We start from the raw sequence: 22,712 nt of genomic DNA on the forward strand, positions 1-22,712 counted from the left end.
CACTCTTCTATGTTTTGGAAAAGTCTGTGAAAAACTGGTATTAATTCTGTTCTTTTCTAAGGTTTGGAGGAGTTTGTAAAAAAATGGACATTGATTCTTCTTTCAATGTATTGGTAGAATTTACCAGTGAACCCTTCTGGGCCTGGGCTTTTCTTTGTGGATAGTTTTTGATTACTGCTTTAATCTCTTTTCTTATTGTAGGTATATTCAGACTGTGTATTTCTTCTTGACTCGGTTTTACTAGATTGTGTCTTCTTAGGAATTTGTCCATTTCATTTATCTAATTTATTGGTATACAATTGTTCATAGTATTCCTTTATGACCTTTTTTATTTCTGTAAGGTGAGTAGCAATGTCTCCTCCTTTATTTCTGATTTTAGTAATTTAAATTTTTTCTTTTGGCTGGGCGCAGTGGCTCACACCTGTAATCCCAGCATTTTGCGAGGCTGAGGTGGGCGGATCACGAGGTCAGGAGATCGAGACCATCCTGGTTAACACGGTGAAACCCCATCTCTACTAAAAAATACAAAAAAAAAATTAGCTGGGCATGGTGGCGGGTGCCTGTAGTCTCAGCTACTCAGGAGGCGGAGGCAGGAGAATGGTGTGAACCCGGGAGGCGGAGCTTGCAGTGAGCCGGGATCATGCCACTGTACTCCAGCCTGGGGGACAGAGCAAGACTCCGCCTCAAAAAAAAAAAAAATTGTTTCTTTTTTATTTGATCAATCTAGTAGAAAGTTTGTCACCTTTGTTTATTTTCTCAAAGAACCAACCTTCAGTTTTGTTGGTTTTCTCAAATTGTTTATTTATCATCTATTTTATTTATTTCCATTATAATGTTTATATTTCCTTCTTTCTTCTTGCTTTAGGTTTAATATGTTCTTGATTTTCCATTATCTCAAAGTGGAAGGTGAAGTTATTGATTTGAGATTTTTCTCCTTTTTAAATATAGGCTTTTATAGCTATAATTTTTTTCTCTGAGTGCTGCTTTCACTGCATCTCATAAGTTCTGGTATGTTGTATTTTAATTTTCATTTATTTCTAAGTACTTTCTAATTTCCCTTGTGATTTCTTCTTTGACCCATTGGTTGTTTAATAGTATGTTGTTTAATTTCCACATATTTGTAAGTTTTCTAGTTGTCTTTCTGGTATTGATTTCTGGCTTTATTCTATTGTGATCAGAAGAGATACTTGTACGACTTCAGTTGTTTTAAATTTGTTGAGACTTGTGTGGTGGCCTAACATATAGTCTATTCTGGGGAATGTTCCATGTTCACTTGAAAAGAATGTGTATTCTGCTCTTTTTGGGTATAGCATTCTATAGATATATGTTAGGTCTAGTTGGTTTACAGTATTGTTCAAGTCTTTTATTCTTCGTTGATCTCTCTGGTTGTTCTATCCATTACTGAAAGTGGGGTATTGAAATCTTTAACTATTATTGTTTCATTATTGACTTATCCCTTCATTTCTGTCAATTACTGCTTCATACATTTTTGGGGCCCTGTGTTAGATTCCCATATGTTTATAATTACATCTTCATGGTATATTGACTTTTTGTCATTATAAAATGTCCTTCTTTATTGCTAGTAGCATTTTTTATTTCAAAGTCTGTTTTGCCTGATAATAGTATAGCCATTCAAGCTTTCTTATGGTTGCTATTTGCATGATATATTTTTTCCATTCTTTTACTTTCAATCTATTTGTATCTTTGAACCTAAAATGTATCTGCTGTAGACAGCATATAGTTGGGTCTTGTTTTTTACAATCCAATCTGGCAGTCTTTGCCATTTGATTAGACGGTTTAATCTATTCACATTTAATGTTATGGATAAAGTTGAATTTATGCTTGCCATTTTACTTTTTGTTTTCTGTATAACTCATGTCTTTTTGGTTCCTCTATTCATCCTCACTGTTTTCTTTTGCATTAGTAAAAATTTTCTAATGTAACATTTTAATTTCTTTTATAATTGTTTAACTGTATTTTCCTAAGTGATTTCCTTAGTGGTTGATGTAGGGCTTGCCATATACATCTTAACTTACAAAAATCTGCTTAAGACTTATACTAAATTAATTCCAGTGAGATATAGAAACATTACTCCTATATAACTCTATTTCTCTCCCCTTCCTTCTGTGTTATTATTGTTATACATATTGTATCTATCTACATCTGAAGCCCCAAATTAATTGTTATAATTATTATTTTATATAATTTAATGTCTTCTAAAGAAGCCGAGAAGAGAAAAGAGAAGATGTATATATTTGCAGCTTTTGTTATATTAAGTTTCTTAGTTGCCATTTCTGGTTCTGTTCTTTTGTTCCTGTGAATTTTAGTTACCATCTAGTGTCTTTTCTTTAGCCAAATACAGTTTTGCTCCCACCTACTTCCTTCATATTATTATTGACAAGTATATTTCTACATGTCATAGCCTTAACAATACAATTATACAATTATATGCACATTGTTTAATATAATTGATTTTCCATTTTTAAATTAAGAGAATAAAGAAGAAGAAATATGCATTTATACTGTCTTTTACATAATTACACTTACTACTGATGCTCTCTGGATTTTTGTGGGGGCTTGAATTGCTATCTAAGCTCACTTGCTTTCAGCCTAAAGAACTTTCTTTAGTATCTCTAGTCAGGCAATCTGCAAGTAACAAATTCTCTCAGTTTTTGTTTCTCTGGGAATGTCTTTATTTCTCCTTCATTTTTGAAAGATAACTCTAGTGGATATAAGATTCTTGGTTGAGTCTTTTCTTTGAGAACTTTGAGTATGCTTTCCACTGCCTTTTGGCCTAACTAGTTTATCTGGCTTCAAGTCTCGTTTCCCTCTAATTCAGTCACATTGCTAGGGGAGTGTTATTTTTATAACATTAATCTTATTGAGTTTCTCCCTTATGGAAGGTATTTAACATGTCCCTCTTCTCTGCAGAATAAACACTGATCTCCCTAGAAAGGCATTGACACTACATGATCTGTAACCTGGTTTCCTTGGGCCACCGTTCTGATTTTAGTCTATATTCTAGTCATACTGAACTGCTTGAGGTTTTCCCCATGCTCACATGCTATTTTGTGCATCAGTAACTTTGCTTCAACTGCTTTCTCTGCCTGGAAGCCACCCACCCGCACCTCACCCTCTGTCTGGGAAACTCCTACACAACTCTCAAAGTGGAGCTCAGCCATCACTTCCTCTAAGAATTATTTCCTGATAATTTTGCTAAGTTGGCCATTTCCTCTTTGTTTTGACCCACTGATCTTCATGAAGTCTTGTATCAGAGCACTTTTGGCACTTGGATTTCTGTTAGTTATTTATCTATATATTTACCCTCAACTGTAAGATCTGTTGAGAGCATTAATAACACCCAACATGAGCTGAATGCTTATTATGTGACAGGCATTTCACATTTTTCCCTTTCAATGCCATAATTCTAGGAAGTGTATACTATTTCTACCCCCATTTTGCAGATGATGAAACAGACAGAAAGGTGATCCAAATTGCCAGATAATTGTTGGTAGAGTTAAGATTAACACTAGGACTCTTTTACTTCTGCCCATTCTTAACCAGCAAACTCTACACCTTCTCTTGAATGTCACTAGTACACAGGCTGACACATAATATGTCTAATAAATGTAGGTTGAATGTGGTAGTTTAGTCATAAGTTTTTTAAAATTTAAAACATGAAAAAACAAGATTTTTGAACCCTATTTCATCTTGTTTTTATTACTTATTATTTATTTATTTATGGTGACTATAAAATCCTCAAATAAAAACATCTATTTCTAGTATTTCTGAGGCATTCAGGAAGAAGAGAATGTGGAAGACGTATTCTACTTTGCAGCAATGATGCCCCGAGTCTGACTGTACAGAAAGAGTGATTCAGGGTAGAGGGGCAATATGATTGAAAAGGGGTAGGATCTGCAGATTTGCAAGTCACTTTGCATAAAATTCAGAAATCATTGACTATCTTGAAGAATTATGGAGGTGGTGACACCCCCTGCTGCCAGAAATCCCTTGATGTAGCCACTGCTCTGCTACTGGTAGGCAAGGAAGAATATGTAAAAGGAGAAATCAGCCATAGGTAGTGGAAATAATGTAAAAAATGAAAAACTGATGGAACCATTAGGGCCTGCTAGAAAGAGAATAGGAAGGAATAAAAGTAAAGGGAAGTGGTTTTAGTTGGCAAAGTTTAACCAATATGTCATTTGCTGATGTAGCATGTAACGGCATCAACATAGTAGAGCCTCCTATTTGGATTTGACATTGTGGTCCTCTGTGCGCTGCTCCCCTATAAGTAACTACCACACAGAGACATGGGTCCTCCCTTTTAGAGCCTAATCCAACCTGGCCCCAAGCCAACCTTCAATCCTCTGTGGAGGAAGTTCCTCAGTCATTTCCTCATGGCATTTCATTCACTAAAACTGGGTCCAAACTCTGGGAGTTCTTGGAGAATTTCCAGAGACTTTTCTTCCCTTGGCACATTACTTACGTCACAGACTGAACTAGCATGAGGAGCAAGGAAGAACTTGAGAAATGTCTAAGACAAATAAGACCTAACACACTTTCAGTGGATGTCAATGTAGTGAAATTCTTATTCCATAACTTGAGGCTTGGGACCTTCCATATTTTTGAGTCTGGCCATGTGCTTACCTACAAAACTTCATTTATCTCCTTTGTCCTTTCTTCTCAGTTCCATCCTTCTACAGTAGGGACATAATGACTAAAGCTCCCCTGTCCACCTCGAGTCATGAGGCAACCACGAGAATGGAAGTATGTGTTAAGAATAGCAGAGCAAAATGTTTAAGGGAACTTGGGTCCCTGTTGATCACCAGCCTGCCGTACTGGCTCTAAACTGTCAGACTTTTTACACATATGAGAAAAACAAACCCTCATGTGTTTAAGCCACAATTATTTTGGGGTCTCTGATACTAGTGGCTAAATTAAATTTCAAACCAATAGAGGGCTTCATATGACAATAAGATGTCACACATATGAGGCCCTGTAAAGCACACTGTGCAGAATTCAGGGGTGTTTATGAATAGGGCCAGTACAATAGCTTTCTCTAAACTTTTGAGCTATAGGTCAGGGTTGTCTTACTCCTTGTTGCATACACCAGTGTATGTGTTGGAGTGCGTAAAGTAGAAGACTGCCATTGCTGAAGGGATTGTCTATGTTTTGCCAAAAGCAGCAATTTCAGTCCAATGTTAGGGGCCTTCAGTATTTAAAAAGGAAATTCCCTTTGACCAGATTTTTGACTGAATCGCCGCTCAGAGAAATATTGAGGTTTAAGCAATTTGTTATGCATCACAACTTGTTAAGAAATTATTTGTTAGTTACCATATAAGTTCTGTTGCTGAAGAATAACTCTTTTTGAGCACCTGCTCTGTGCAGACCCTGCTAGGTATCTGTGTCTGCATGCATTACATCACTTAATACCCTCTGTAACCTGAGAAGGTTAGAAGTGCCTACCATGGTTTCCTTCCTTAACCAGAAAAATGAGCTTGTTAACATTTTAGTTAATGCCCTAGACCAACTTTTTGGTGAATCTATTTATCTAGATTACAAAAGATTTCTCCTTAGTAGACACTCACAGAGGCCCAGTTGGAAAGGTACAGTACGATTTTCTCTGGTGGCAAAGAGCATCACTAAAATCAGAGAGCCTTGACCTCCCCATCCTAAAACTTACAGAGAATTTTGAACCTCTGCCCACATCTCTTAACTTAGCTGTTAAGTTTCAATCCAGCCTGGCTGAAGGTATATGCTTTACTGCAGGTGCTGGTGGGTGGTAGATTAGACCAAAGATCAGGTGATAAATGGGCAAGAGAGACAATGGGAGAGTGGATAATTTCCCCATTGAGAATCACACTGTGAATACCCTTTAAAACATTAACTGAATAATCCTAACATAAACGCCCTCATACTCCAACACACGTGCTTACACATGCATCTCTTGATTTTATTCTCTGAAAATTCACCAGGGGAATTGGATTTCTCAATACCTATCTTCCTGTATATCTGCTGTGTGACTACAGCCACCTTATCTTAAAGAAAGACTTTAGAGAATCATACTCTGTCTTGCAGATATTAGGGCCTTAATAAGTGAATTCCTGTCATCATGTTTTAAAAAGGAAGGTCTGAGAGAAAAATAGCTGGCCTAGTGGTTTAAACACTGGTCTGGAAGTGACAGCTCATGACACCGCATGACACTGAGCAATGCTTCCAGGGCTCTCAGTGGCCCAGAAGAGTCAGCAGAGTCCATATTTGTTTGCAATTCCTTCTTTATAAAAGAAATTTGCTTTCTTATGAAATATATTTATGTGCCTCACTTATATTATTTTCTCAACTCCAAATTGGGGAAGAAAATATGAATCAGATAGAATAAGATGACAAATATTTGTTTTGAAATTTCTTTTATACCACAAAAATGATTATTTAAAATACGTGATAGAAAATAAAATGAAAGCTCTTGGAACAAAGTTGGGTGCTCTCCTGTTTTCTTCAAGACCTTTTCATGAGCCTAAGGTGTCTAGCATTGTCACCTGCTTAGAATCTGCTTTTGCTTTTCTCTTCGGATGTTTAGATAAACAGGCAAAAAAGAGAAAACTGGAAACAGAGGAAAGCTGTGCGGAGGCAGAGGTGATCTTTGAAGGAGCTCCACTCATTCCTCAACATGAGTCAACTAAGGATAGAAACTCAGTAGCTAAGATAAGGTGTGACCGTATGTGCCGTGATTGGATGACAGATGACATCTGATTCAGACTTGCTCATACGAAGCCCCTGAGGACAGGAATTGAAATTATATGGTTTCCTTTGGATAAGAAAGATTTTCATATTCTAGGCTGGATAAAAGGACTAAGCAATAAGGCCTTTTCCTTCCAGCAGAACTATCCTTCAAAGAGACCCATGGTCAGGACCATCTCCATTTTGCCCCAAATCATGGAGTATTGTGGGATGCATTTGATGCTCACATAACAGCAAAGTCAGGCATTCTCAGTGGGTAGTTAGGGATTTGGTGATGCTGCATCTACTCTTTTAGGCCACTAGGCGTCTGGTTAATGAGTGCATTGAAAGATCAGGATGTGTCAAGTCCTACAGACCAAACAATGGGATTATTGAATGAAGGTTTCACTCATCATTTTGATGGTTCCATATCTTGAAGACAGTCAACCATCTGTAAATCGCACCCCAGTGGCCGAGAAGAGTCAACGGGCCTATCGCAAACTTGCTTTGCATTCTTTCGTGGAAGGGTTTTTATCTTTTTAAAATCATTCTCATTAAATAAAGATAGATAGTAAAAAGGAAAAAAGCCATACCTGTAGTATTCATCTCCCACAAAGAAAAGGGTCTTCTGTGGCTCCCTGAGGTAGACAGCAGCATCTATTTGCTGCACGTGCCTTGGAAATCCAAAGTCATAAATAGTCCGAGGAGGACCTTGCATTTGGAATCCTCTTGTTATCCAGTAGTGGGGACCTGAAAACAGAAATTAAAGTTTACGAAAACTCTGCACCACTTGGTGATGCACTTCTCTCATAAAGATTTCTATGAAGCCTCTTAAATGGGGTTAGTTTATGGGATACTTGCCATGGCTATAACCCAACAAGAGATATAAGCTTCTAACTATTCAGTTCAGTAAAAGACTTCAAACTTCCCTGGAGGCAAAAGTCCCTAGTTATGCCTTAAGAAAGCAATAACATTGATAAAATTGTGCTTTACATTTAACATATTATGTCTTTCGAGATATCCTTCATTTATAATCTCATTTCACCTTCATAGATCTACGAGAGAGAATGGGCAAGTGACATGCAAATGTCATGATTTTTACTTAAATTGGCACTTGCTTTCTAACCTTATCCCTCAGTATCAAGAACATATAAGCTAAAACTGATAGTTATCACCTACTGGATAACTTCCATTGGCTCGCCATTGTCACAACGCACCTTCAAGGTTTATATTGCTATAATCACTTTGCAGAGGAAGAAATGGAGCTCAGAGCCATTAGATAACTTTCCAAAGTCACTCAAATAGTAAAGGGCTAGAGCCAGAGATTGGTATATGTGTCCACCTCCTGAAGTCAAAGGCGTCCTCCTCTCCTGGCTGCTTCTGACCACAGCAGAGAAGTAAGGGTATTGTTTACCTCCCACTGAGTTCCACACTGGCTTTTATTTATTAAAGGGTGTCAGTAGAGTATACACTGTCACTCTGAGCAGAGGTCCTGTGTGGCAGGGACCATGTTTCTAGCTCCCTAGGCACTATCACCTAACACAGTGCCTTACTAGCCTAACAGGCTTGGTTCTGAGGGCCACTGCCATCATTTCCATTGTTACACGATGTCGGGTATAACAAATGTAGGGTGGCATTTCATACCCAACCTGAGGACAAAGAGCAACTGAAATGTGCTCCATGATGACTGGAAAAATGCTGGCAGGGCTAGATATGCCAAATGAATGGGGCACTGCAGCCCTGCCATTTCTTTCTTTGAGGGATCTGTAGGGTACCTTTGAAGAAGTAAGCAGTGCCCCTCTCAGCCACTTCGTAAGCTGCATCCACATTGGACATGAGCTGGGGGAAGGAGCTGGTAATAGTGCTGGGCCGAATTCCTGTCCGCAAGTGAACCTGCCGTCTCCAGAAAATCCTATGGGACATTCCAAAAAAAAAAAAAAAAAATCAAGATCAATGATTGATTTACATATAAAATTGCACTTTGACTGAAATGTACTCAGAGGCCACTCACTAAATGCCCTTTGCTCTTGCCTTGCCTTGCCTTGTTTTTTTTCTCTTTTCTTTTCTTTTTTTTTTTTTTTGAGATGGAGTCTCGCTGTTTGGCCCAGGCTGGAGTGCAGTGGCATGATCTTGGCTCACTGCAACCTCGGCTCACTGCAACCTCCACCTCTCCAGTTCAAGCAATTCTCCTGCCTCAGCTTCCCGAATAACTGGGGCTACAGCTGTGTGCCACCATGCCTCGCTAATTTTTGTACTTTTAGTAGAGACAGGGTTTCACTTCACCACATTGGCCAGGCTGGTCTCGAACTCCTGACCTCAAGTGACCCACCTGCCTCGGCCTCCCAAAGTGCTGGGATTACAGACATGAATGACCATGTCCATCCCACCCTTGCCTTGTTTTTAAGGAAAAACACAACTTTTTGGACCTTGGTAAACAGTTTCTACTCCCTTGTCATTGTCTTAGCATTTCTGTGATCCCCTCTCCTTCGTTTATTTAAGGATGTTCAAAATAATGAAAGAATATAGCAAAGTAATAGTATCAATTATTTACACATTTAAGCTATGCACCCCCCCCCATTCCAAATATCACTTGATACAAATTTCTCTTTCCTTTTCTGATCTTTTAAAAGTTAAAATCTTACAAAGGTAACTATGATCCAGAAGGTGGACATTGTGAATAGTATGTAAATGAACCAGAAGTCTATGGTTGAGTCATGCTGATTAGACCCTGTAAAAATAGCGAAAACATTAATAATCATAAGTTATGGTGTTGCCTACATAATTGTGTGCTGGAAGCATTTACATCTTTGAGTCTGATGGCTAGTTAACAGAAAATCTAGTACACACATATTGATTTAAGGCTTAGCAATTCATCTATCCATTTACCCAATATTATAGTCATAAAATTGTGGCAGTATACCCATGAGGGTACTGGATTGAAACTGACAATGTAATGTGCTCTATTTTATAGTTTGAAGATGAAAATCATTTTTTATAAAACACGAATAATTTACTTGGCTTCTTAGGAGCCCAGAATTACTTCACAGGATTATTTGGGGACTGGGAAACTGTAATAAAATTTTGACATTGAACTTTCCTAGTGGCTAATTTAGGAATTCTCCAAATTTTATGTAGAGTTTTCCTATTCAGTTAATCTAACAAATATTTATGGAGCACCTATCATCAGGCACTGTGGTGGACATCAAGGATGAAACACTGAAGAAGATGTCGGCCCTGCCCTCAATATGTTTACAATCTAATAGTAGAGACTGATTAGTAACGATCAGAGTGATTGGTGCTACGAAGAGTTAAGTTCAGGATACTCTGAGAACACACAAGAAGTATATCCCATTGCATTTAGGGGCTTAATAAAGGTATCCCTAATGAGGCAACTTAAGCTGATGATAAAATCCAAAAAAGGAATGTATTGAGAAAAGATAAATATTTCCTCATGTTTCGTAAGAGGCATCATGGTGCAGAAGGAAAAGCACATTGTGTTTGAGAAGATGTGGGCTAGAGTTTTAACTCCACTGCTGACCAGCCTCTCCAAGCCTCAGTTTAATCAGCTTACATGGGAAAAATAATTTCCTGGCCAATATCATGAGACCATTATAAGGATAAAATGAGATAATGAATATGAAAGTGTATTATAAACTGTAAGGTGCCATATGGATAGATACTGTTAGTTTGAAAAGGTATTATTTGCTTAGGCCTTAATTACCTGGTAATTGGGCACCCACCATAGACAATACACAAGCCCCAAACATCACAGCCTTATCTAAAGCGTATGTTTTAACTGATGAAAAACTGAGATCCAGAAGGGCTGCTGGCCCAAAGGTCACTGGTGGTGAGGGGCAGAGACGGCCCAGCTCAGGCTCTAGCTGCCTTGAGGTTAGTCACATGTCCGATCTCACCCACTTGCTCATGCTCAGTCTCGTGACCTCTGTTTTTTTCTTTGTTTGTACTTTGACCCTTTGTCCAATCAGACCTGGGCTTTTCTGAAGGCCAGAGGGACTGCTTCCCTTTTCTCTTTTCTCTCCACCACCTCGTAATGAATACAGTTTTGGGTATCCAGAATCCCGCAACTACTTCTTGGATTAATTGGGAACCTGGGATGAAACCTGAATAGCAAGTGTGTTCCAATTAATGCAATTCAATACATAGCTCTGAAATGCTGTCTCTTATAAGTTGCTGTGCTAAGACACAAAGTGTGCATTTCAGAATATTATAATGATGAGGCCATGTGGGGAAAGTGGGGAGGTAGAGGAGCAGATATGTCTTCCCAAAACTAGGCTCTGTCTGAATGATGTCTCTGATGAGGTGTAGTAGACTTCCAGCTGCTTTCTCTTTGATCACTCTAAAGCCAGATGCATTTTCTTGCATTTCTCACTTAAAAATCAACAAGCAACTCTAGGCAAAGCTAAGTCCTACTTTTTATTTGAAGTTATGGGACAGTGACATCTTGAATGACTCAACATGAGAGGTAGTAAAGGGTAGTAGTTACGAGCTCAGGCAAAGGAAAACTGTACTCTTGAAACTTTTCACAAGTGGTAGACTCTCAAATTCCTTACTAAAGAAACATTGATGTAGGATATTGTGAGGACTAAATTGAAGTATTCATTCTAAATCAAGTGTGATTTTGCACCCTGGGGGACGTTAGGCAATATCTGGTGACAATTTTGGTTGTCACAGGTGGGGATGAGCAGTGCTATTGGAGTCTAATGAGTACAGCCAGGGATGCCGCTAAACATCCTAATGCAAAAGACAGCTCAACACAACTAAGACTTATCTGGCTCAAGATACCAGTAGTGTCAATGTTAAGAAACCCTGCTTTAAACACCACTGTGATGTAGTGTAATGTATATAGTGTGCACATAGGATAGAAATAAATGCTATCCATCACTTATATAAATTATGATAAATTTCTTTTCTTTTCTTTTTTTTGAGATGGAGTTTCACTCTTGTTGCCCAGGCTGGAGTGCAATGGCGTGCTCTAAGTTCACGGCAACCTCCGTCTCCTGGGTTCAAGCAATTCCCCTGCCTCAGCCTCCCGAGTAGCTGGGATTACAGGCATGTGACACCACTCCCGGCTAATTTTGTATTTTTAGTAGAGGTGGGGTTTCTCCATGTTGGTCAGGCTGGTCTCGAACTCCCGACTTCAGGTGATCCGCCTGCCTCCACCTCCCAAAGTGCTGGGATTACAGGTGTGAGCCACCATGCCTAGCCAAATTATCACAAATTTCAAAAAGAATCTGTAGTCATGAAAAATTTCAGTAAACTAATGAAAAAAACGATGTCTTGTGGCAATAAAACAGTAACATACTCAGACAATTTGCATCCTTAGAGCTATAGATTGTAGTAATAAGTGAAGTAAAACTCACAAAAACAATGATAGCAAGTAACTTCCTTATACATCTGTGAATGGATTTAAAATATAAACAAAAAAATCTATAAGCCTCTTGGAAAAGAACAGCTGCAGGATGTATTGGAATGAAAATAAACAGATTATATCACTAGTCTATAATTTGATCTTTGATAAGGAAGGCAAAACAATGGAGTTTATTGATATTTTAGACCTGCTGATTAGATATTTAGCTGCACTATTTATCTTCGTGTACCCACTATCTAATGCTGTGCTGGCACGTTGTCAGGGTTCAATACACATTTGTTGGCTAAATGAACGGGTGCCAGAGAGATGATTGGAACTTACTTGATCAACAAGTTTCATATTCTTTAAAATTTTCATTCACTTTTACCAAAGAACAGTAACTAACTCATCAAATTTGAGATTCGGTCTCTGATAACTTTCACCTGGCCTCTTGCAGCTCTTTGCTAGTTCCTTGAATTCCTTCTCCAGCATCATGTATTATTCATCTTTTTATCCTTGGGCTTAGCATGCTGCCTGGTGCATCCAGGGACTTGATGCATGTTGTCGAGCCTTAAAGGTCTTCTTTTGTTATACCCAGTCATCATTCTCCACCTACCTAAGCTGACCCCATCAGACTTTCATTTTCAGGAGATGCCTTCACCCTTTATTTGCTGGACAATCAAGGCAACTCAGCACAAGCTGAATGAGTGGCCCAATTTTCATCCTCTTTAGTCTCACACTCTCTTAGATTCTGATCTCTGTCATCTTCTTTCCTATTTGTGGGAAGGGGTGTCTTTCTTCTATCTTTTTTTTTTTTTTTTTTTGAGATGGAGTCTTGCTTTGGTGCCTAGGCTGGAGTGCAGCGGCACAATCTCAGCTCACTGCAACCTCTGCCTCCTGGGTTCAAACGATTCTCCTGCTTCAGCCTCCCGAGTAGCAGGGACTACAAGCACGTGTCACCACACCTGCCCAGCTAATTTTTGTATTTTTTTCAGTAGAGACGGGGTTTGACCATGTTGGCCAGGCTGGTCTTGAATTCCTGACCTCAAGTGATCTGCCTGCCTCGGCTTCCCAAAGTGCTGGGATTATAGGCATGAGCCACCACGCCGGCCTCTATCTTTTTGATTCTCTATTTAATTACTGCTCACTCCCCTGAGATCAGGTGATGTGGTGCAGTGAACAAAACAAGGAATGCTTGAAACCTTGTTTTATAACTGGCTGTGTGACCTCGTGTGAGTCATTCAATTTTTCTGAGACTCAATTTCCTACTGTCAAATAAGAGTGAGAATAATATCTGCACAAACACTTAAAAGGATCAATTGAAATAATGCATATGAAAGTGTTTTATAAATTCAGGACTATTCTTATTTGTAGACACTTTAAAAAGACATGTTTTTACTCCACAAATTTATTAATAGATGATATGCAGAATATAAACTTAGAGTTTATCAATATAGCCAAGTTTCCTTCTTAGTTTGTTTCACTGGAAACTTTGAAGTACAAACTGTCATGTCATTGGCTGAGAAGCCATTCATTCTATGGGACTCATTAACCAGGGCTGCTTAGTTCAGGATGAGTCAGAAGCCAAGAAATCAACCATGAATCATCCACCTCACTGAACCCAAGAAAAATATAGTTCATACAACTAAAAACCCATCTGTAGCCAGTGGTGTGGATTAATGATAGTCAAAGCTGTGCATAGTGCCCTTAAATTAAGAGTGTTTGTACCCATCTGAAGAGCCCGTGAAAATCCATATTCATAAGCCATAACCTGTGAACATGTAAAGGGCCCCTCCTCTCTCAGAATCAGGTGGTTCAGAAGAAATGACAATGAGTCAGGGATGTTACTTCACCTCTGCTTCTTTATCTGAATTCTTAATAGATCACAGAGAACCGCTCTAAGTAAACACAATGCCATTTGTTGGCTTTCAGGGAAGTAATCTTACAGCCAGAAAAGACACATTCCCAGGGAGAATGCGAAGGAGGAAGACTTCCTCCTGTTCCATGGTGGGCTTACCTCAAGCCCATGGCATCCTGGGAATTCCCAATTTCAAATCTACTCTCCAGAAATAGTGGTTACTGTTATTGTTTTCCTTCCTGTAGCATCTTGTATTGCTTTTTCTCCACTGTCTTCAAACATGAACAGTTCCCTCTTTGAAATCCTGTCTTGGCCCTGCTGCCACTGCCAACTATTATCTTAACTTCTTTTGTTATTAACAAGCTTCTTAAATGAATGATCTATCTCAACTCTTTTGTTTCCCCCCATTTGCTTTTTATTATTTACTTATTTATTTTAAGACAGGGTCTCGCTCTGTCACCCAGGCTGGAGTGCAGTGGTGCAATCTCAGCTCACCGCAACCTCTGCCTCCAGGGTTCAAGTGATTCTCCCACCTCAGCCTCCTGAGAAGCTGGGATTACAAGGCACTGACACCACATCTGGATAATTTTTTTTGTATTTTTAGTAGAGACAGGGTTTCACCATGTTGCCCAGGCTGGTCTTGAACTCCTGACCTCCAGTGATCCACTCGCCTCGCCTCCCAAAGTGCTGGGATTACAGGTGTGAGCCACTGCGCCTGGCCCCATTTGCTCTTTAACCCCTTTCCATGATCTGGCTTTCTTCCTCACTGCTCTGCTGTGACTATATTCCAAACTATCCTGGCCACTCAGTCCCTTTTCTTCAGTCCTCAGTCTGGTGACCTTGGCAACATTTTCCACTGTTGATCACTTAAAAAAAAATACACCCTTTTTTCCCAGATTTATTTGGGATTTCACCACAGGGGTTTTGTCTCTAATGTCAAACAGAACTAAGTTATAATTCCAGCTGAGGACAATGACAGTATGGATTAAATGAGTGAATATCTGTAAAATTCTTAGCACAACACATAGCACGTTGCAAATGACCACGAGGTGTTGGCTATTCTTATCGTTATTATTTTCGGAGTGCTGAATCTCTCTGGTTGTTATTAAATCCTTTTCTTCCATTTCCTAGGCTCATTCTTTAGACTTTTTTTCTTTCTCCTCATTCTCTCTACAGAGCTGTTTTTCATCTCCACATCTTTAAATGTCTCCTTTACGTGGGAGATTCAAAACCCACGAAGCCTCCAACTGTGACCTCTTCCCTGAGCACTAGCTTATTTCTATGAAACTCCGTGAAAATTGTCATTGCTTTAAATCCGATACATCTAACCCTGTTTTACATCGTGTTCCCAACAAATCCTCTGAATTTTTCTAAGTGAACAATGCTGTATATTATACTCTCAGCCATGAGGCTTCTACCTGCTTTAAACTTTCCCTTTTCCATTGTTCTTCTCACCAAATTAGTGTCCTAATCCCACTGGTGAGTCCTCAGAATGCCTTTTATTAATACATCCATTCTTCTCTCCAATTCCTACTTGCATAACCCTTAAAAATGCTTTTCTTTTCTTTTCTTTTCTTTTTTTTTTTTGAGATGGAGTCTTGCTCTGTCGCCCAGGCTGGAGTGCAGTGGCGTGATCTCGGCTCACTACAAGCTCTGCCTCCCGGGTTCACGCCATTCTCCTGCCTCAGCCTCCCGAGTAGCTGGGATTACAGGCGCCCACCACCACGCCCGGCTAATTTTTTTTTTTGTATTTTTAGTAGAGACGGGGTTTCACCATGTTAGCCAGGATGGTCTCGATCTCCTGACCTTGTGATCCGCCTGCCTCAGCCTCCCAAAGTGCTGGGATTACAGGCTTGAGCCACCACGCCCGGCCAAAAATGCTTTTCTTTGCCTTCTAATTTAAGACACATAACATCTTTTAAAATGTGACAATTAGTGACAGATTAAAAAAATATATAGAATCCTATTTTGGAAAAAAAAATGTGAAGAAACATATTAGACATCCTTGGGAAACCTAGATAGTCTATGAACATCCTCCTCTTTGTGGCTGGTTGCCCCACCTGCAAGCAGAGGGCGTGGAAGCAAAGGAACAGCTCGGAAGTGCTCTTCCTACTAACTCAAATGCATAACAGTCAATGGGCATATGTTCTTTCAGGTTAAATTTCAGTGCTTTTCTTGGTATTTCCATTTCATAGGCAGAAAGCTTTCTATATTAGTGCTAGGATAGATTCTGGACTGGAGTCAGAAGATCTGGGTCTCATGGGAGGGTCTGCTGAGGCTAAAAGACCTGTGCCTATTTTCCTTATCTCTACACTGAAGGATTTGGTTATGATCAACCTTTATGCTTACTCTATTTGTAAAATCTATTGTACTTCTAAGATTTATAGATGATTGTGTATGATATTCTTGATTTTACCCTTAAAATTATATTGGGCAAAACCCAATATAATATGATAGATGCAAATATGATTTTGGTATGGCTACAATTCCAGTCATTTCTCGCTTATTTTCCCTAAGTGACTGAGGAAATCTGATATAGCCTTAATAATTTTGTCATCTATTATAAAAAGTAAGTGTATGTTCATTAAGTATATCTAGCTATATATATGCCTCTCAACTTATTATAGCTAACACTTATTTCTCTTCACACAGAACATTTGAATGTACATTTATACACTATGGAGAATATCTGACAATCTCATGGTGACTTTAAAAGGTACTGCATTCCATCTTGCTTTGGAAACAAACCATGTGGTTATTATGCCCACAGCTTGAAATGTCCCATCAACAGATCATTGTTGGTGACGGGGAATTCCAGGCTGTTGAGTGGGAGAGAAGAGACTGGGAGTGCTTTCATAATCAGTGGCTCCCTGGTTGCCATTAGAACTGTGGCTTGAAAGAATTCTTTGTTCTTTGTCCAGGCTTAGCAAGCACTCTGGGACTTTTAGCGGCAGCTGGTAGGGGATCAGAGCTATAGAGTCATGGGATTCCAGCTCTGGACAGCACCTTAGGAGGCAGGGTAGTTAGGGGCACGGACTCTGAAGTTTGCTAGTTTGGGTTTGAATTCCAGCTCCACCCCTTACTAGCTATGTACTCTTGAACAAGTTGCTTATCCTTTCTATGACTTGTAAAACGAATAATACTTCAGGCCTCACAGGGGAATTGTAAGGATGTGATAATATAGTGCTTTGCATAGTAAGTACTGAACACTTTTAAGTCACTATTATTACAGACAACTCCCTCACTTTATAGAAAAGGAAGAGAAGCTCCAGGTGCCACAGTGAGTTAGTGGCAAGTCCAGTGCTGGGACCACTCCTGACTCCCCATCCTGCTTATAGCTAGTTCTAGTTCTTTGGAATCATCTGCCCTACCCCAGTAGCTCATTGAATCTGAAATGGAAGAAGATGAGAAGGTGGTGACTAAGCAGAGACGTACATGGTAGCAGGCCATCTCTCCTGCAGTCCCTCTGCTGATTTTTCATTTCTAGATGTCTCTTGCACCAATGTCTCGCTTACTAGTCTGTTATCACCCTCAGTATTTATAATCAAGACTATGTCAAAAGATGTATTGACTTTAAGTAGTCATTAGTAATTGCTAAATGCTCACAGTTTGATAAACAGAGGTTTTTTTTTTTTTTGCTTTTTTTTAAGAAAACAATGATCATTGAATGAAATGGTATCATATGTTTGACTTCACTGCCTCCTTTGCCCCCACTGCAACCTCTGATATTTACCACAAGAATAAGCTACACCCTGCATAATGGCTAGCACCTCACTGCTTTATCACTGAATGAGTGCTACATGCTATTTCAGTGTCTGGGAGTGTGGAGCCTGACAATGATATCCCTTAGGTGAAGCCAAGTTTACTCAGGTCTGTGCTCCAAGCTCCTCCTGCCCTGCCTGGTCTTCCACTCCCGGGTCATTGCTTACCAATTCCATTTGGTGTACTTTTTGGTAATATTCAAGAAAAATGTCAATGGTCAGTGTCTTAAAAATAAAAAATCATCAGAAAATTAATAACACAAAAGAATAAATTGGGTTCTCTAAATACCTGAAGTTGTTTATAAGCCTCCCTGCCATTGTAAATATTTTTTGATTCCCACTCTTAAGAATAGTAACTGCCATTTATTGACACTATGTGTCTGGCACATTACTTGCTGGGGATCACCTCATCAGTAAGCAGTAGGGCCACCCACTGACTCTGCTGTGAAAGCCTGGGTTCCTGGGCTCGGCTCTAATTTGCCTTTGAAAAGTGAATGTCTGTCCATTGTCAAAGATTTAGTTTAAGCTGTTTCTAATTTTTAAAAATTAGAAATAATCCAGTATGGGATTGATTAAGTAATGATATATCTATTCATTGGAATAACATATAATATATAAAGGATGAGAATTAAAATCCATTGACAGGAAAAAATAAAATTTTGTGAGTGAAAAAGTTGATAAATCAACACCACTAGTAAAATCCTATTTTTTTAGACATCATTGCACCCTACTCCCATATGTACAATATCTAGCTCTCTATCCAGAGAAAACGTCAGGAGGGACATACAACAATATGCTTAACAATGGGAATGCTCTGTGTTATGTGCCCTCCAAATTCCTATGCTGAAGCCTTAACCTTCAATGGGATGGTATTACCTTCAAGAAGTAATTAGGGTTAGTGCTGGAAGAGGACATTCCTGACTCATGAGGTCATGAGGGTGGGGGCCCCATGATGGGACTAGTGCACTTATAAGAAGAGAAACTGGAAATCTCACTCCTCTCTCTCTGCACATGAAGGGATCATGAGAGCTCACAGCAAGATGGCGGCTGCCTACAAGCCAGGAAAAGAGGCCTTGGGGTGAAACTTACCTTGCAGTACCTTGATCTTGAACTTCTTACCCTCCAAAACTGTGAGGAATAAATTTCTGTTGTCTAAGCCACCTGGTCTATGGTACTTGGTTATAGCAGCTCCTGCAGACTGATATACTCCAGGTGGTGGGATTCTGGGTAAATTTTGCTTTTTAAAAAATACTTTGTTACTTTCTCTCTGTGCTGAAGGAGCAAAAAGTATTCTTATAATAGTAGCTCAACAATATATCCCCAAAAGCATACAAGATAAGGAACATCACATTTCTCAAACGTCTGCTCCTCAGGGAACTCTCTCTAGATCTTCCCAGGTACTTGCTTCTTGTTTTGTTTCATGGGCCTAACTTTTAGAGCCCATGTCTCACTATCTTGCAGGGCTTTTGGAGTCCCCTACTCATACACCTTCTCATACATGAGACTACACTGCTTGAAAACCACAATGGGCTCCATAAACACTTTTGCAATAGTGAAGAAGAAGAAAAAATAATGCCACACATGAATGCTCCTGAGATGCCTCTGCCTATTCTGGTGTGATTGAATTCTGTCCCCAGCAAAGGGAGGAATGGGGTGAATGTTGCTATGTTTCTTTTTGCCTCCATGGAAAGAAGTATTTGGAGTAACCAGCATCATGGAGACAACAGCCTTACTCCCCAAGAAACCAGAGTTGGGGGAGAAGAGGGATCTGCCTTCTCTGTGAAAGGCCCGGAGGCACTGAAAAGGAGCAGTTTCGGAAGAATGCTGGCCTTGGAATTATCTACCCACCTATCTATCCATCTGATCATCCATCCATCCATCCATCCATCCATCCTTTTATCCAATCTCCTATCTGTCCATCTGTCCAGCTAGCCAACCCTCATTCACCAAATATTTATTGAGCATTTGCTATGCACACTCACTAGGGATAAAGTGGTAAACAAAATGGACATCAGATCAACTCAGGCTGGTGTCCTAGCTCAGCCATTTAACTGTCACCTTGGGAAACTTGCTTGCTGTCTTTGAGCTGCTTTCTTTATCTGCACATTAGGGATTCTAATCTCTATGGTGAAAAAGGTTACAATAAATATTGTCCATATATGGACATAACTTAGCACAGTAGCAAGACCACAGTAGATGCACCACAAACAGTAGTTTTGGCAGTTCTCTATCTCCCCCAAAGACCCCTGCCTCCCACCCTTCTGCTGCATAGGACAGCATTTCTGCATGATCTTCATACACGGCAGCAACAAGGACCTGTGGGATGATGTTTGTCTGGGAGTGGAGATGAGGCCCAATGAGAGTCGGTGGCGTGTCTGAGGCTTACCGGTCCTTGAAGAGCAGGAGCTCCTTCCCCAGCATTGTCACAGCGTCAAAGGATGAGCTGGAGTCACAGAGGTCAGGGATGGATGGCTTGTGATGGGGGGCATGGGGCAGAGTGGGCTTCCCGAGGAATGCTTTCCGAGGTCCTAGGATTCAAAATGAGTTGGTCAAAATGGTAACGGGAATTTGGAGTTCACACACTTCTGCTCTAGAGCCCCAGGGGAGGTTGTACACTTTCACGCTGGACATGTGATCATGATCATGGCTGTTGAGGGCAGGTATGGGTTTGAGTCCCGGCTCTCCTGGTTGCTGAGCTGTGTGATTTGAGGCACATTATTCAACTTTGCAAGCCTCAGCTTCCTCACTTGTTAAAAGGGAGGGATAATAATAGTACTCACCTCAGAAGGCTGTTGTGAGAATTAAATAATTCCTGTAAAGCAGGTAGCAGAGTGCTTGGCACATAGTAAGTCTTCTAAAGATTATTATTTTATTATAGAACTTCTTTGATATCTACAAGTGTTCCAAATTAGAAATGTAATTTAAAAATTGGCATGGATTGTTTGTTTGTAATTAAGTTCTTTTTTTCTCAATAAGAAAACTTTCTTGTGTGTTTTCCTATTATTTTCATAGACTCCTTGGCATCCTGCCCTGTGCTTTTGTCTTTTACTCGGCATCCAGGAAAAACTGAGCGAATTCTTGTGAAACTGAAGTACACTGAAGGTGTTTGCTATTTAAAGGTATCTTCTGGTGGATCGTCTTGGAAAACATGGACCCAAATCTTGCGAGAGCTATCAGTGAGTCTCCTCTCCTGCTCTGCACCTCTCAGGACTGTGTCCCAGCTCCAGAAGAATGAGCCTGCACAGCTTGGACTGTCACCTCTGGCAGGTTCCTGCTCTTTGATGAAGCCTCGTCATAATCACAGGTGAGAGTCAGGGAAGGAATGAGGCACAGGGAAGGGAAAGGTTCAGGCCTCTGATAAGGGTCAGATGAGGTTTGAGATCAGGGATGGAGTAGGGTTAGCATCAAGGCGAAGATCAGAGGCGGGGTGAGGCTTTGGGAGAATATCGAAGCTGGAAATTGGAGAGGGTCAGCAGCGGCAAACGATCGGGTGGGTGATATGAATGCTCCCTTGTAACATAAACCCACGTTTTCACATTTTGTTCACCTGTGTCATAATAGCTATGCCAAAATATGTGCTTTGCCTCCTGGCTGAGTGACAGTGGCCATCCGAAGGCAGTGACTTTCCAGGGCACAAGGACCTCTAAAGGCAAGTGTTTGAGCTCAGCCCTTCTCGGTGGCCCACAGGAATCGCTTCCCATTGGAACACTGCCACCAAGGCTCTGGAGCTGAGTTTGTGACATGGAGACATTCACAGCATTTTTCCTGTCCCTCAAGGGTCAGGCAGATCTGGTGCTTTCCCCCTCCTGGAAATAGATAGAGCTGGCTGAAAGCTTCTTGGGATGAAATTTATCTTTTGTGCCTCAGGTGAAATCTGACCGATTTTGAATGGTGTGCGCATTTCTGGGCTTCCCACCCTCCAGATCCCCTGGGGCCAGATTCCTAGCACCCCAGGAAGCTGTTGGGGGATCTGGGTCTCTCGGCACTGAGAAGATGGGGAGAGGCTCTGATAATCAGAAGCCTAATAACCAGGTCTCCAGGGCTCAAGGGAAAAGCAATTTCCTAGATCTTTTTGCCTTTTATCCATTAAAGAAAAATTGTCAAGGTCTAAGGATGTTTCAAGATTCCTTCTGATGGATTAATTGGTTTGTTTTTCCCTTAAGGAAAATTGGATACAGAGTTTCTAATAATCCCTTATTACCTTTTGGAAGAATATTAATACTTGAGATAACTTATCTTAGGATATCTTAGGATACTTACTGTCTTCAAACCTCAGCTTTCTCAGCTATCAAATGAGGAAAACACTTCACACCCCACAGGTTGGTTGTGAGGCTGGTGTAAGACTACACACATGAACCTGTTTTGTAAACTGCAGATCGGCTACATGACTGGGCGCAGAGTTATTTTAATCATGATTGCTATTTTTAGGGAGATAAGGTCACTTATCTGCAAATGGGTAAGCACCACATACATGAACTATAAACTATATCCATCCTCTCCCAATGTGTAAATTCTAACCTGCACTCAAAGGAAAAACACAAACAAACAGACAAATGACTATATTTTCTAAGGCTATCCAGGACTAATATGCTGTAAAGGAAAGATGCAAAATTTAATCACACATCACACACATATTTATAACTAGCAAATCAGCTCTTCACAAGAAGGCATATTTGGGGCTATGGTTTCTAGATTGATCTTTACCAATGCAGATAAAATGCACTTTCTTCAATTCGGAGACTGAATGCCTGCCAATTTCAGGGTTAGTCATCAAAGAAGGTAATAATCTTACCATATAATGCCTGGATCCCTTTCACATCATCTTTGGGGAGGTGGAATCCATAGGGATTCTTGTACTTATAAGTTGGGTACATCAGTGCTGATGGGTCTGTGGAATGGGCCAGGCCCAGGGCATGGCCAAATTCATGAGCAGCAACGGTAAACAAATTAAAACCTAGACAATATGAGAGAGAAAAAAACAGTATCAACACAGGTTTTTGTTTTCTCC

General features: G+C 40.1%; 1 protein-coding gene across 1 annotated transcript in view; it reads right to left on the reverse strand.

Annotated features, from left to right (window-relative positions):
* MMP20 (matrix metallopeptidase 20) overlaps positions 1-22,712 on the reverse strand; it is a 49,799-nt gene that overhangs the window by 10,758 nt on the left and 16,329 nt on the right. Inside the window, exons 5-8 of the mRNA XM_001153208.6 lie at positions 22,497-22,658; positions 20,091-20,232; positions 8,493-8,629; positions 7,311-7,467 (exon numbers count right to left, since the gene is read on the reverse strand). Coding sequence (XP_001153208.3) covers positions 7,311-7,467; positions 8,493-8,629; positions 20,091-20,232; positions 22,497-22,658 — 598 coding nt within the window. The remainder of the gene's footprint in view (positions 1-7,310; positions 7,468-8,492; positions 8,630-20,090; positions 20,233-22,496; positions 22,659-22,712) is intronic.

The sequence above is a fragment of the Pan troglodytes genome, chromosome 9 (genome assembly GCF_028858775.2).
Source record: "Pan troglodytes isolate AG18354 chromosome 9, NHGRI_mPanTro3-v2.0_pri, whole genome shotgun sequence".
NCBI classification, from domain to species: Eukaryota; Metazoa; Chordata; class Mammalia; order Primates; family Hominidae; genus Pan; species Pan troglodytes.